The sequence below is a fragment of the Corvus moneduloides genome, chromosome 13 (assembly GCF_009650955.1).
Source record: "Corvus moneduloides isolate bCorMon1 chromosome 13, bCorMon1.pri, whole genome shotgun sequence".
NCBI classification, from domain to species: domain Eukaryota; kingdom Metazoa; phylum Chordata; class Aves; order Passeriformes; family Corvidae; genus Corvus; species Corvus moneduloides.
In genome coordinates, this window is record NC_045488.1 from 2,846,993 (window position 1) to 2,861,439 (window position 14,447).

Genomic DNA, 14,447 nt, shown 5'->3' on the forward strand with positions numbered 1-14,447 from the left:
GAAAAATTTATTCACAGGAAGGGTGATTAGACACTGGAATTACCTGCCCAAGAGTCACCGTTCCTGACGGTGTTTACGGACAGACTAGACGTCACCCTTAGTGCCACGGTCAGGCTGACACGGTGGCGCTGGGACACGGGCTGTACCCGATGATCTCAGAGCTCCATTCCTACCGCATGAACTCCGCGGCAGCTGAGGCGGCGCCCCAGCGCGCGTGCTCCGCCTGTGGCGCATGCGCGGGGCCGCCAGTCAGCGCCGCGAGCGGCTCCGCCCCGGCCCGTCCAGCCCCGGCCCGGGGGTCGCGTCCCGCCCGCCGCGGGTCGGGAATGCCGGGCGGCCGCGGTGCGCCGGGCGGTGGCGGAGCGGCAGCTCTGCGGGACGGCGAGGCGCGGTGAGTAAGGAGCCGGACGGGCCCGCGCAGAGCGGGGGGGGGGGGGCTGCTGCCCTCTCTCGTGGAAGCAGCGATGGAGGCGGCAGCCTTAAAGCTGCTCCCGCTGGAGCCGGGAGATGAGGGCACCCAGCGGTGCGGTTGGGACCTGCCGCACTCTCCTTCCTGGGAGCCAGGATCGGCGCCCCGCTGAGGATCTCCGTGCCCGGCGGGTGCTGTTGTGTGCACGGCGTGGCCCCGGCACGACCTGGCGGACGGTACTGCAGGGCCGACCTGACGTGCAGCAGCGCGGGGCTGACGGCGCGGGACCTGCGCGGCCTCTCGCTGAAGCGTGGGCCGGCTGCAGCTGCTGCCGCACCGACAGCTGCGGAAAGCCACTGTGAGAGCGGTCCTCAAGAGCGCCGCGACTGAAAAAGTCGACTCCCAGAGCGGTGTTGCAGGAGACGATCAGAGAGCTGCTAAGAAACGTGTATGTTTCGCTGCATTTGTGTGTACTGTTGCCCCAAGTCCCGAAAATCCCGTGGCGTATATGAAATACTGTCTGCGGACCTTTTGGAGGAGGAAGCTGGATTGATAACTCGCCCAAACAAGCATAAAAATTAAGGAGTTGATCACTTTAGAATGGTACAGACATCTGTCAGAAGACACTGCAAAAACTTCCATTGCAGGACTAGATGATGTGGGGAAGTCTTTGAAAGAAATGATTGATCTGCCTTTCCGCTTTCCAAAAACTTTGAAGAAGCTGGGTCTTTCTGTCCCTAAGGAGTGCTATTAATTGGTCCCCCAGGTGTAGGGAAAACTCTTATGGTAAAGGCAGTAGCAAAAGAGCTGGGTGCGTATCTGATTGGCATCAGTGGCCCAGCCCTCCATGGTTCAAGACCAGGAGAAGGTGAAGAGAATCTGCGAAGAGTCCTTTGAAAAGGGCAGAGAGATGTCAAACGAGGGCCCAACCATTCTCTTTTTGATGAGATTGATTCTTTATGCCCAAAGCGAGGAAAGTTCCAACACTGCTCCTGAAGATCGTATTGTTGCTCAGTTGCTGACACTGCTGGATGGTGTAGGGATGTGAGGGTAAGATGGTCATTGTGGCAGCAACAAACAGGCCTGATGCCTTAGAGCCTGCACTGAGAAGACCTGGCAGATTTGACCGAGAGGTAAATAAACCCTGTTCCTCATACACTGACATTTCTCTTTCCTTATTGTAGTCATGTTTCATTGTGGGATTCCACAGGTTTGAGATGGGTGTCTTGTTTCTGTCTTTACTTTGCTGCAACTTGGGTAAGTTTGTTTTGGGTTTTTTTTACTCAGGACACTGAGAGCTCCATATACTTGAAAATGGACGGGGGGAGTCTTTATGCTTGTCATAAAGACATTGAATTTACCTGATCTCGAGGGGGGTTGTTTGCTTACAGATGCTTAGCTTTACAGGATTGGATTTTTTCATTTAAATCCTACATTGAAGATTTATACATCTCTCCTTAAAGGTTTATTGTGACAGGGAACTAGTAACCTCTTGTGTCAAAACTTCTATTCAGGCTTCAGTAACAGAGGTTGGGTCTACTCTGGAAAACTGCCATTAGCCTGGTAGTCCAAAGAAGAGAAAACATATGCAGTTATACAGCACACAGTGCTTGTGCTTGCTATTGTTTATTTTTCTGTCTAAACCCACTCCTAGGTCTCCAGCTTAATCAAGTTCTTTAATGCTTTCATAATTATAATTTTTGTTATTTTCCAGGATTTATAGATTGTTGGGATATATTTTTATAATGATGCTTTACCAGGTTTGCAATCATGTATGAATGTTTATCTGTTTTATTTTTCCCTATCATATTAATCTAATTTAGTGCTTGTGATGTAAGGGAATTATTATTTCAGTGTTATGGGACTTGATAAACACTGTCTGACAGTGTCTTTATGAACAACTGTTTATGCAAACACTGTTCACTTGAAAAGTAAAATGGTATTTTAAATACTTGTCCTTTGTATAGTGCTGGAAATAGGTTTCCTGTAAAACTCTTTGGTTGGGATATAAGTATATAGAAATTCTTCAGTAGGCAATATAAAGCAGAGACAAAATTGCTTGCCTAGGTCTATAAATAAATGAAATAGCAAATTATCTGTTTAAAACTTTTGTTTCTTCTGTTTGGGTTGTAGGTTATTATTGGGACCCCAACAGTTACACAGAGAAGATCCATTCCTGCAGTTTGCTTACATCTGATATGCCCATTTCTGCAGAGGTTGATTTGGCTAAGCTGGCAGAAATGACAACTGGGTATGTGGGAGCTGACCTTACAGCACTCTGCAGAGAAGCTGCTATGCAGGCTGTGTCCCACAGCTCTTTGGTATGGTTGCAAATCCAGTCGAGAACAATGTCAGTAATACTCGTAATACCCTTTCCCTCGTTTATACTCAGCTTTACTTGAAAGCTCAACAAGTTGAAGGCTCACACCAAGCATATTCTAAATATAAATGTTATGTTTGCTAGTCCTTTCAGTTCTCACCTTAGTTCTGTTAATGCATCTGTGGTTTAATAGTGGCATTTACTAGCCTGTTTGAGATAAAATGTGTTACATTCTTCAGTGTGTGGTGAAAATGAATTTGGCAATTTTTGAATTTTTATTCAGAAGACTGTAGGATTTGATGTGTGTTAACCCCAGAAGCAGCTATTTGATTTAGCAGATCACTGTCTGATGCAGCTATAATTTAGGGAGTAGTAGTTTTCTCTGAAACATTAATTTCTGTTCTGCATTTTTGTGCCTGCAGTGTCTAAGCTCATTAGATCAGGAATTGGCTTCCTTCTTAGTTGTATTTAGCCTTACGTGAAATGTTTTGCGTATTAATGCAGCATTTAAGAATGGCATTAAAATATTGTTAATATGCTCTATCTGGGCTTTTTTCAGGATTCAGCTGAAACTGAAACCATGATTAACATGGGAGATTTCCAAGAAGCTTTTAAAAAAATTCAACCATCCTCTTTTCGAAGTGCAGTTGGACTAACAGAGTGTAATCCTGTGACTTGGGAGCAAATTGGTGGTCTTGAAGATGTGAAATTAAAGTTAAAACAGGTAATGTATTAAATGAATTTAGGAAAACAGCTAATTTCTAATAAATGTGTGCTTCACGGTATTCTGCATGCTGCATTATGAAAATTAATTCTCTTGCCAATTACCTAATTAGCAGTGTATTTTAAACATTACATGAAGTTATTGCAATGTTTGAGTTAGAAATCTTGCAGTCACAAGATACCACCACCAAGCATAGTAATATCATGGGAAAATATGCATGTTTTTAGTAGCTGGAAAAGACCTAACTTGCAGCCAGATAATTTGTCCGTTCCTGAATATCTATCCAGGGATGGCACTTGGGTATTATCTCTTCAGGATTGCTTTTAGTTCTGTTTCACATGGAAACTTTAAGCAGGGGGCATTATATGAAGAAAGACTAAATCAGTATTCTCTGATTTCCAGTTAATGTTTGTATCAAGGAGAGGAAATTATGGACTTGGCAGTTTTATTGATCACTTGTTACTGAGAATTTTATGCCTTTTTTATGTATCAACAGAGTATTGAGTGGCCCATGAAATTTCCTGAGGCCTTTGCCAGGATGGGCCTGTCTCATCCCAAGGGTATTCTTCTCTATGGGCCATCTGGGTGTGCCAAAACCACGCTGGCGAAGGCTGTGGCCACGAGTTGTCACTGTTCCTTTCTCTCTGTAAGTGGTGCTGACCTGTTCTCACCTTACGTTGGAGATTCAGAGAAGATTTTGTCTCAGGTACAGTTTTTTATTTGTATAAGGTCTGTAGTTTATTTTTGCTTGATTTTTGTAAAGTATTAGTTAGACCTAAATTTTGTTGTTGAAAAGATGATAGAGCTCTCATCTGATTATAAAAAGTGAGAATTTATCCCTGAAATTATACCATGTTAAACTTTGAAAGTATTTCTGCCCTTTTGTTTTCAGTTCATTTAAGAATGTAAATACGAAGCAGAATTTGCCAATAGTAAATGTTAGCCAGAACAGCTCTTAAGAATCATTACAAATGTACCTTTAAAGTTAGGTAAAATACAGAGTATATGTAAGTGGGATTTTTTTTCACCTTACCTGATGGAATGCAGGCATTAATGTTTTACTTTATTAACATTTGTTCAAAGGTTTTTCGCCAAGCAAGAGCAAATCCTCCAGCAATAATATTCCTAGATGAGATTGATTCTATCTTGGGATCTCGGGCACAGGGCAGAGCTGGCCATGGTGTCTCAGAGCGGGTTCTTTCTGTTCTTCTCAATGAATTGGATGGGGTTGGGCTGAAGGTTACAGAAAGAAGAGGAGGCAAGCTACAGCTTGAGGCTCAGTGCCAAGAGCAAAGTGATGAGGAAAGAAAGGTATTTATGCTCTCTTTTCTGTACAGGAAGAAGGAGAAATGCTGTCCAGTTGTTTAAAAAATCTTAGTTGTTGGCATTCACATTTTAAATTTAAAATCCTCAAAAACATGCAAGAAGCTCTTTTGCTCTGTCATAATTACTAGATTTTAGAAAATACTGTATCTAGGCTGCTGACTGTTTTTACATACACTGTTCCTCAATGAGACCTTGTTTGGACAAAATACCCACACAGGCTAATGAGCATGACTTGTTGGGGTTCATCTTCTGTCACCAAAATCCTTTTCTTGGCACTAACGTAATTTTTTAGATTGAGTGTGCGATTTTTACTCTTAAAACAAGTTCCTCCCTGAGCTTACTTTTTATAAGTACTTCCCCTACTTCATTTGCAGTTCTTTCTCACATAATGCATACAAAAGCAGCACAGTTGTGATCAGTTACTTACTTAAACAAAAAGTTGTACCTTCACTTGTCAGTGAATTGTTCACTACATGTAATATTTAGCTATTTTGGATATAAATTTCTTCTTCTTATGATACTCTTTGGGAGAATAATGAAAGAAAACAGTTCCAGAATTGTAGGATACTGAATTTTTTGCATGTAAAAGTACTTTCTTACAATCTGGTCAAAGAAAAATCTTCATTTATTGCCAGGGCAGATAGTAATTTCTTCTTTGTCATGTCATCTGCCCTAGACCAAGGCATTTTTTTACCTCAGGAAAGATAAAATACTAATATTGAAGAGGAAAGAACTCCGTGAAAAATTACATGACCTTTTTGCCCTTCCCCTGTTCTCATTGGTAGTTAACTGATATCTTCAGATTTTACCTGTCTCAACCATGTTGCACTAATTTGTTTATCTGATCTCTTACTCAGCTGGAGTTTCAGGAAGCTTTAAACAAAGATTTCATGGTAGTTGCTGCAACAAATAGACCAGATCTGTTGGATGATGCCTTACTCCGTCCTGGAAGGCTGGACAAGATGATCTATATTCCACCTCCAGATCTGAAGGTATTACACATACATATGGATGTGGCTTAAAAGGGGAAGATGTTCATTGCCACCATACTTCAAGAGCAAAGGGGGCAGATTCCTGTAACGTATTTAACAATTGATGGGTTTTTCACTAGAGGTCAGTCACCAAATTCAAGGTACAATGAAGAAATTTAAAAAGGAATAAAGATATTTGTATTTTAAGCACTAATAGCATTTTAACTGGTGTAGGTAGTTACAGTATTGCATATGGAAAAGAGAAAATATGTATTTACAAAATAAAGCTACAATTCAGGAAATACCAAACTAAGTTGTCTGTCCTTGCTTCAAATAATTTTTGTGCCCTTTTTCCAAGGGTAGTGTAGCTACTTGTCCTGAGCTTCACAGAAAGAGCTGACCCAAACCATGCCAAATCAGGCCTGTTCTGTCTAAAATGCTGTGTTTTCATGTAATAAGGAGTAACTGTGAATATCAGACCTTAAGTATATGAGACAACCAGAACAGCATTTTCTCCATTGATGGCATTTTATTCTTCCACTAAAACCAGGTAGTTTTGGTACTCTCCTGGATTTTCCGTGGTTCTAATTTCAAATTTGGTACTGCTTTAGAGAAAGATTAATTTTTGGTTTGTTTGGTTTTGTTTTCTTATACAATGTGCACCAATTTACAGGGAAGACTTTCCATTTTGAAAATCTGCACTGAAAAAATTCCATTAGATACTGATGTGTCCTTACAAGACGTGGCAGTCCTAACAGACCTCTTCTCTGGAGCTGATATTGAAAATCTGTGCAAGGAGGTAAAACATACTCCTGGTTCATCTGTGAAATAGACTCTAAATAACAACTTTGAAAAAAAAAGAGCTAACTCATAGATGTTACCAAGCCATCTGTAGTACAGGTTCTTTCACAGTTTGCATTGAAAATACAAAGAAAATCTTTGAAACAGAAGAACTGAACAAGGGTTCATTCTTTAAATAAAAAAGCCAAATAAGAATAAAGTCTGTCTGTGATAATTTACTAGAAGTTAAGGAACTGTACTACCCTTTATTTCATGTGGCCCTCTCTAATCCATACTCAGATCTAGTTGAATTGTATTCTTTCTCCTGCAAGCTGAAATTAGCAGATACTGTCAAGGCTAGAGAGGAAAAAATGAGAAGAAAAATCCAGAATTTGCGTTGAGTTGTATAAAAGACAGAAGACTAGTAAGAAAATCCAAATATATAAGTGATAAAGGATGTATTGTTTAATCCAGACGGAAAAGAGAATTAAAAAGTTATGGTAACCTTACTTGGATCTTTATCTGTTGTTTAATACCTGTTAAGTTACACAGTGCTGTTTTCAGATGCTTTAATACTTTGTTCCTTGTAAAATATTTTAGAACACTTAGAGTGTTCTTTGCAATTCAAAACATGATAGGGACTTTGTTTTTTTTTTCTTTTAAAGGCTGCTTTGTTGGCATTGCAAGAGAATGGACTTGAAGCAACTGCTGTCAAACAGGAACATTTTGTGAAATCGTTGAAGACTGTAAAACCATCTTTAAACGTAAAAGACTTGGAATTTTATGAAAAATTCTCTAATCAAGAATTAGTCTCTTGAATCTAAAAAGGAGTGGCATAAGTATTTTTAAATATATTACAAAGATTTTGAAAAGGTTTGCATCTTTCCTGCTTTTTAATACTGTACTTACCATAGTTTTCAGAGTGTTTGAAATACAGTAAAATTTCACTTGTGAAAAGTTCTGCAATTTCAATAATGAATAATAAATGAAAATCTTGTTTGCTTTGGGTAGGTTTACATCTGATGAAACAAGTCATTGAGATACTTAGATAAAACTGTGGAACAGCTTAGTGTTAATGTAGATTTCCTACTTTTAAGTACAAAAATGGCATATTAAGAAAATTTAAAATGTGTTGTGAAGTCTCCAAAAGACAGCAAGTATTTAAGAAATAGAAAAGCTTTCAGGAGATTAAATAGGAGGAAGTAAGCCCTATTCTATATAATGTAAGGTGTTTTTTATGTGCCTATCTACAGGCTTACTTTCTTACAAGAAGATTCCAGTGGCAGTGAAAAGGTTGTCAGAGCTTAACTCCTTGGTGTAGGTTTGGAAGTCAGGGCTTTTGGGAGTAATTTTAGATTAGTTACTGCTTACTGTACAAACATGTGAATTGAGTAAGCAGGTAACAAGTGTGTAATCAACTCAAACTATAATAATTTCTTCTTTTAGAAACAAAGAGTGCTTAATGACAGTTTCTGCAGAACTATTTTCCCCACCCAACCATTCTTTGTCAATACATTTTTGTTGGTCACCTTCTAAAATACCCAGATCTAAGGGAATTGGTATTACACGTATGTAAGTGTGCATTTTAACTTAAAAGAGTAGGAAGGTTTTTACTATTTTTTATTACCTTTTCCCAGTGAAAATGCTTGTGAACAGAATACACCAGTGTCAAAGATAGTTTCTTATTTTAGCTGGGGTTCAGAAGTTATAAGCCCACTGGCAAATATTTCTTTCTCTTAACAGGCACACTAGGGACTGTGCTGGAGTGTGGTTTATAGTGAGATGGATCACAAAAAGAAGTTCAAGGCAGCTGGTGACTGAGGAGGGCAAAAGGCAGTAGTAGAAGCCATTGTAACCTAGAAAAGGGTTCAGATACAAACAACTGCCCTATAGCTTGGTGGCTTTCATCACCATTTTATAGAAAGGACCATTCTGTCACTTTTTTGGTGGCAACAAATAGTCAGTGCTCGTGAACTTCCCAAATAACGCAAAGGTTTCTCAGCAGCAGTGCTGATAAAAAAGTATGAAAACTCTGTTTTGCTTTCCAGTGTTTGAGAGCTTGCATTAGAATTGCTGGACCTGAAAGTTGTTACAGTAAAATGCTGCCAGCTCCTTTGCCCCTCCAAGATGCTGCTGCTTAACTTCCACACTTGCTCCCTAGAAGAACCAGCAGAGCTCACTGTGCCCTGTCACGTCTGTTCCTTGCTGCAGGGAGCGAGCAGCACATGCAGGGAAGGCTGGCCTAACTCCTCCCTCCTCACTGCTTTCCTGTGGCTAAGAGAGAAGGGAGAAACAGATGGGACAGGAGTCGCCTGCTGTCACCTCCAGCCTCGCAGTGGTAGGAGTTTTTCCAGGGATATTGGGAAGTGATAGGAGCTGTGGTACACAATAAAGTGATGGGAACCTGGGCCGGGTTGAGCTCTCTGCTGCAGCACAAGGGGACATGGTGACGCTGGGCTGCCCTTTCGGTCACTCTGCGAGCTCTGGAAGAGGCAGGCTGTGTCCTCACTTGGGCGTTTGCCTAGATACCCTGTTTGGGCAGCTGTTTTAAGAAGGGGAAAGACAAGAAGACAAAGGAGTAAATGGAGAAGGCAGATTTGAGTGCTGCAGTCACGGAGAGAGAGGGTTTGGCGGCGGGAAGGGCTCGGGCCCGCGTCCCGCTCTCTCCCGGCCGCTCCCTGTGGCACCTGCGGGCGCGCGGGGGCCGCTGCCGGGCCGGGGGCGCCGCTGCACGCCGGCCGCTGGGGGGCGCTCTGCCGCGTGCCCCTCAGCGCCGCGAGGCTCAAGGAGCGCGGGGCGGGCCCGGCACCGGCGCCGCCCGCAGCCTCCCGGGCACTCGGGGAGCGCTGACAGCCGGCACTTGTGCCGCTCCGCAGCCGCCGCCAGGATGAACAGGGGCATCTTGCACACGCTTAAAACCAAAAAAGAAGTAAGTTTGCCCGAGGGGTCGGGGCTGTTGGTACCCGCCTGCGGGGGAGGGATGCGGAGGGCTCGGGCAGCTGCACCGTGGCTGCCACTTGATTTCCCGAGGAAATGGACCCGCGTTAAGGTTCATGTATTATTAAAGTGAGGTGTGGAGAAGGGTGATATAGAGGTAAAGTGAAATTCACATATTAAAAGTGAGGTGCTGTAAAGAGTAATACAGAGGTAATGTACATGAACAGGTAATCCTCTCCTTAGTTCTGTGTAACCCTTGCTCCCCCTGCTCGTGGGTCTGTAACCAGGACATAAGTTCAGCTCTTTTCTCTATTTTATCTTTCAGCTCATTCCCCTGGCTGGAATAATTTCCTTCGCAGCAATTGGGGCGTTCTCTTTTTGTGTCCATTCCCTATCCGCAAATCTGATGTCATGTAAGCAAAAACTTACTGCTTAGAGCCTTACCCTAACCTTTTTTTTATTCAACCAAGTATCTGACCCATCATGTTTTACACCATAAAAAAAGTAAGCCAGGTGACATGTTCCAGAGTACTGGTAAGGATTGAAGTATATGCAGATTGTAAATAGTGAAGAAATTAATTAATTTGAGTGTAGTCCAAGTTATTTCCTAACTTTGATTTAATAATTATATTTTTTCTTTGATTTAGGTATTAGAAGTCTGAAATGTTCTAATCAAGAATTTCATATAATCCACATAGGTAGATGAGATGCACATATTTTACAACCAGGCTATTGGGTTGTATATAAGAAGAGCATTTGATAGTATTAACTTAAGATAGTGTTCCAATGGCTTGGCTAATAATTGGAGCCAAATCCTGTACTCTTCAAGCTTTGGGGAATTTATTTATTTATTTTAAAGTGATTGGAATAGGCATTTTAACTGTCAGGTAAAAGTCCCCTTACTTTGTGTCTTTATTCAGTTTTGATTTTTTCATCTTGCTTCCCTCACAATGATATGTGAACAGTGCTGGCTTGCTTGGTGCTTTGGAAACTGCAAACAAAGCAAGCCACGCTGATTCCTACCCAGATTTCAAAACAGAGTATCCCAAACCTGTGAACTTGTGTTTTAGGGAACTCCTTGCTTAAGTGAATAGCTCTATTGACAATAGGCTGTCATATGAAAATACATGCAAGGACACACCTTAAAACATAATACCTGTTTTATCTCCTTTTTAAAGCATTCACAAGATTGGCAGCCAGAACCATGGGAGACTATTGATCCTGCCAAGCCTCAGAAGGTAATTTTTATGTATAAATATAGTATAAATTTCCAAACATAATGAATCACTTCTTTTAAATGTCTAAGACCTAGCAAAATATGAATGAGGAAACAAGTGTAAAGCTGATGTATATCTAGTTAAAAGTAGAAACAAATGCTTCATTTCATTACTTTATGTCTTCACTGTATTTACCTAATGATAGGATTCAGCTGTTACACTGTAGGTCTGATCTTGAATTTATGCCGAACTTCTGGTTGTTCTCTATGTCCATTCCCCCCCCAAACATCCCATTTACTCAATTCCATTGATAACAGTGGAAATTTGGAGCATAGAGGAAGTGCTGTTTACGCTTTACCTTTTTCCTGAATTACAGAATTGAGTAAGAATGTTTTGAGTACTGCAGCCTGAAGGAAAAATATCATAATTTAATAGAGCAGCTAGGATAAGGAAAAACAAAATTGGCATTATTACTTAATTAATATCCAAGTGATTTTATTCAAAAATTATTATCTTATCAGTTGCAACATTTCTGAAAGGAAATGTAAAACCACTAGAACTTCTTCATCAATAAGATGATGTATGATATGGGGGGATGTGGGAGTGGAGTAAATGCTCACTGAGATTTTGCTAACTTTCATATTTTCCATTTCTTCCAGCTGGTAACAAATCAATCAGAAGTGGCAGCCTATAGAAGAGCTGGAAAGGTCAAAAAGCTTACGAAGTGAGAAGTTTCTGTTGCCTCAAAAAGGTACCCTATGAATCTAGTGGAATCACTTCTGCACAAACTGACTACTGAAATCAGTGTGCGGAAATGCTCTGCTACATTTTTAGGGTCTCCCTACATTTTTTTGGACTCTGGATGAGGAGTTTCATGTTGCTTTAGAAGCTGGCATACAGCATCCAAATAGTCCAAAAATCTGACTCAAAATATTAATTTTTAATAGGCATTTGATGTAAATTGTTGAATATTCAGATGGTGGTTATGGATTGAAAAAGCCTTCACAGTTTTTGTAGAATTTCAGGGTTTGTTTCAAAATACATTTGTTTTCTCATTTTATTCATTTTTCGTAAAATAAATTCTGAATTTATACATTTCATGTAAATTGCCCAAAAGCCTTTCTAAATTGGGATTCCTGGTGTTTCAATGCTATATAGAGAGCAAAGTCATAGCCAGAGGATGTCTTTGTATGGCAGCATATGTGTTCATAAAGTACCCTTGCATTCCTTGTCTGTATTAGATGTGGTGACAGTTTAAGTCAAAACTAATGTTCTGCTTCAAATGCTGAAACTTACCCACTGAGGAATCCAAGAGGTTATTTAAAGGTGGATTTGAGACTGCAGATTTAGAACCTAAAAACCTAAGAGTTAAAGTGTGGCTAGAAGGGAAATGAAAATAAGGTAATTTCTGTTGTATTTAAATGTTGCTCATTATTAAATTTTTTTTAAGTACTAGAATTAGAAAACTTGCATTATCCAAACGACATAGTGTTAATTTCTTCTTTTTGTGCGAGGTTGGTTGAGTGTGAGCTCCAACATACTGCACAGTTAACAATATTTTTTTTTCAATTTAAAGATTTTTACCTGCTGTTAGGAATATCTCCTTTATCAAATAAAAACTAATAGATTGAAATTAGAAATGATTCTGTGAAGAGACAATTCCTCTTTAAGTTTCCTGTGTTGTGCTTGTGGATGGCCAGGGAAAGAATGTAATAGGCAGACTCCAGTAAATTAATGAGATAATAGATGCATCCAATGGCAGAACAGTCCTTTTGTAGATATTTTCTGGATGTGCCCTCTTCTGAGCAGTTTCCCAATCTATTCCACATTTCCTTTACAATGGATGTTCAGAATTCATATTACTTTGTGTGAGGAAGAAAGCAAAAGTGAAACAACTGCTAATTGGAAAAAGTCCCCTTAAATGAGTAATAATCAAGTGCTTTAGGTTACTCTGCTGCACGCAATGACAAGCTTAAGTTAGAAAAGCTGTCTCCTGAATTCTCAGATAGTTTGGCTTCAGAAGCTTTATGTTTTCTTCCACCGAGGAAAAAAAAATAGTTTAAATGTTGCATAAATATTTGTTTATCAAGTAAGGATGACTCAGCATTTATGTTTTAGAGTGAGAGTAACTACTAGTCTTCAGAATAAGTCCTTAGCTTTCATTTTAAGGAATGACATTCCGAGAAGATTGGATAGCATAGAACCACAAAAATACAGTGCTCTGAGGAATACAAGCTTTAAGGATTTTAAAACAGAAAACATTTTAAAATACTTCTCTGTATTTCCATATTTTCTGCTGGACTGTACCTAAAACAAAGTGCTGTGCTCTGAGTTGGTGCATTAATTTAATGAGTTTGTTCTTCAGTAAGTCACTTGTTTGGTCTGCAAATACTGTGACCTAAGTATCTGTCCACATTGAGGAAATAAGTGTAAGTAATTTTTAGTTAATTTTTGTATTTAGCCACATTTCAGTGATGTTTCCAGTAGCACAGTAAGCAGTGTGACTGCTATCAGTCACAGGTTGTTGTTTCTCTTATCCTGTCCTGAAGCATAACAGCTCTGGTAATAAACTGTTTTGCTTTGTTAGCTGTTCTGTTTTTCTTTATTAATATAGATTTTTTGGGGGACAATTTTCACACAATGTAAGAAATCAAAATATTTTTTCTGCAGTTCAAGAAGATTATGAATATTGTTAAAGTTCTTGGGGGTTTGTGTGATCTCTGTGTCATCGCAGACAGTGCATCTGTCTCCTGCAGAGAGGAGGATTTTTGTTTAAAAGTAGAGTACACCAAGGGCAATTACTGCATCTCCCTGCTCAGCTTCTCAATATAAATCTATAAAACAATATACACATTATTTCCTTATTCCACAAACAGTAAAGATTCAGTTGGCTGAATTTTATGAGCTGACGTTTATGAGAACAGTAAGACTTTCCTGATCTGTGCTATACAAACCCATGAGTTTTTATTCCATGAACAATTTAGAGGGTATTGAAACAATTCAACAACTTTCTTGTTTCTCCCCATTTGTCTCCTACTCCACTCTGATCTTGGTTTTGGTTTGGGGTTTTCTGGTTGGTTTTGGCTTTTTTTTTGTTAACAGTGACTATCTTTGCTCATTCTAATTAGTACGTTTCCATGGAACTATATCACTTCTGAATTTCATATTACCTACAAAGTTTAATAAAAATGCTCACTAGCTTGTTCGAGTTTAAATATAGGTTAGAAACCATTAGAAATGTGTTTTAGTAGTTATAATCACTATTAGAAATGCATCATTAGAATCTATGGCCATGCTTTTCTAACTTTTTCTAAGCAGTCTATTTGTAAATAGCTTTCTGGAAGAACAGAAGACTAGAAGGTTGCTTTTTGCAGTGTACATACAATGAATTACTAGTTTTGGTATTACAATAGTGCTTCAAGGCCTTAAAACTGCAGATCTTGTGGGTGGTGTGGTTATCAGAGAGCTGTGTTGAGTTTTTTTGGTTTCTTTGCATGTGATAGCCCCGGTATCAGCATTTCTCCTTCTGACCCCCTGCATTTCTCTGCCACAAGGTGCCTATTAGTGTAGTTCTGCACTCTCTGGTTATTTCACTGCGTGTGCGAGCTTTCTGCAAAATAGTAACTTACAGAGGGGCCTGATGCAACTGTTGAAGGAAGTGGTTCATCCTGCAGTTGTCTGCCTCACTACAGAGGGTGGTTGAACCTAGGACTAGCTGTGGAAAACAAACAAGAGTAATGGGAATGATTCACTGAATCCAGCC

The 14,447-nt window shown here is 39.9% G+C and overlaps 2 protein-coding genes across 2 annotated transcripts; both read left to right on the forward strand.

The window, feature by feature from the left end:
• The first annotated feature begins 397 nt into the window (after positions 1–397).
• Positions 398–7,546, forward strand: SPATA5L1 (spermatogenesis associated 5 like 1). The gene is given in 22 exon segments (XM_032123165.1): positions 398–525; positions 528–607; positions 609–642; positions 645–715; positions 717–794; positions 796–862; positions 865–915; positions 918–967; positions 969–1,146; positions 1,149–1,300; positions 1,302–1,344; positions 1,347–1,384; positions 1,386–1,448; positions 1,450–1,542; positions 2,543–2,584; positions 2,587–2,730; positions 3,289–3,453; positions 3,950–4,159; positions 4,537–4,764; positions 5,637–5,771; positions 6,424–6,549; positions 7,196–7,546. Coding segments are annotated over 22 exon segments (2,262 nt in total). The 5' UTR covers positions 398–464; the 3' UTR covers positions 7,349–7,546.
• A 1,736-nt stretch (positions 7,547–9,282) lies between these two features.
• On the forward strand, positions 9,283–12,629 carry C13H15orf48 (chromosome 13 C15orf48 homolog). Its single transcript, XM_032123135.1, is given in 5 exon segments — positions 9,283–9,459; positions 9,793–9,875; positions 10,646–10,662; positions 10,665–10,710; positions 12,518–12,629. Coding segments are annotated over 5 exon segments (300 nt in total). The 5' UTR covers positions 9,283–9,417.
• The last annotated feature ends 1,818 nt before the right edge of the window (positions 12,630–14,447 follow it).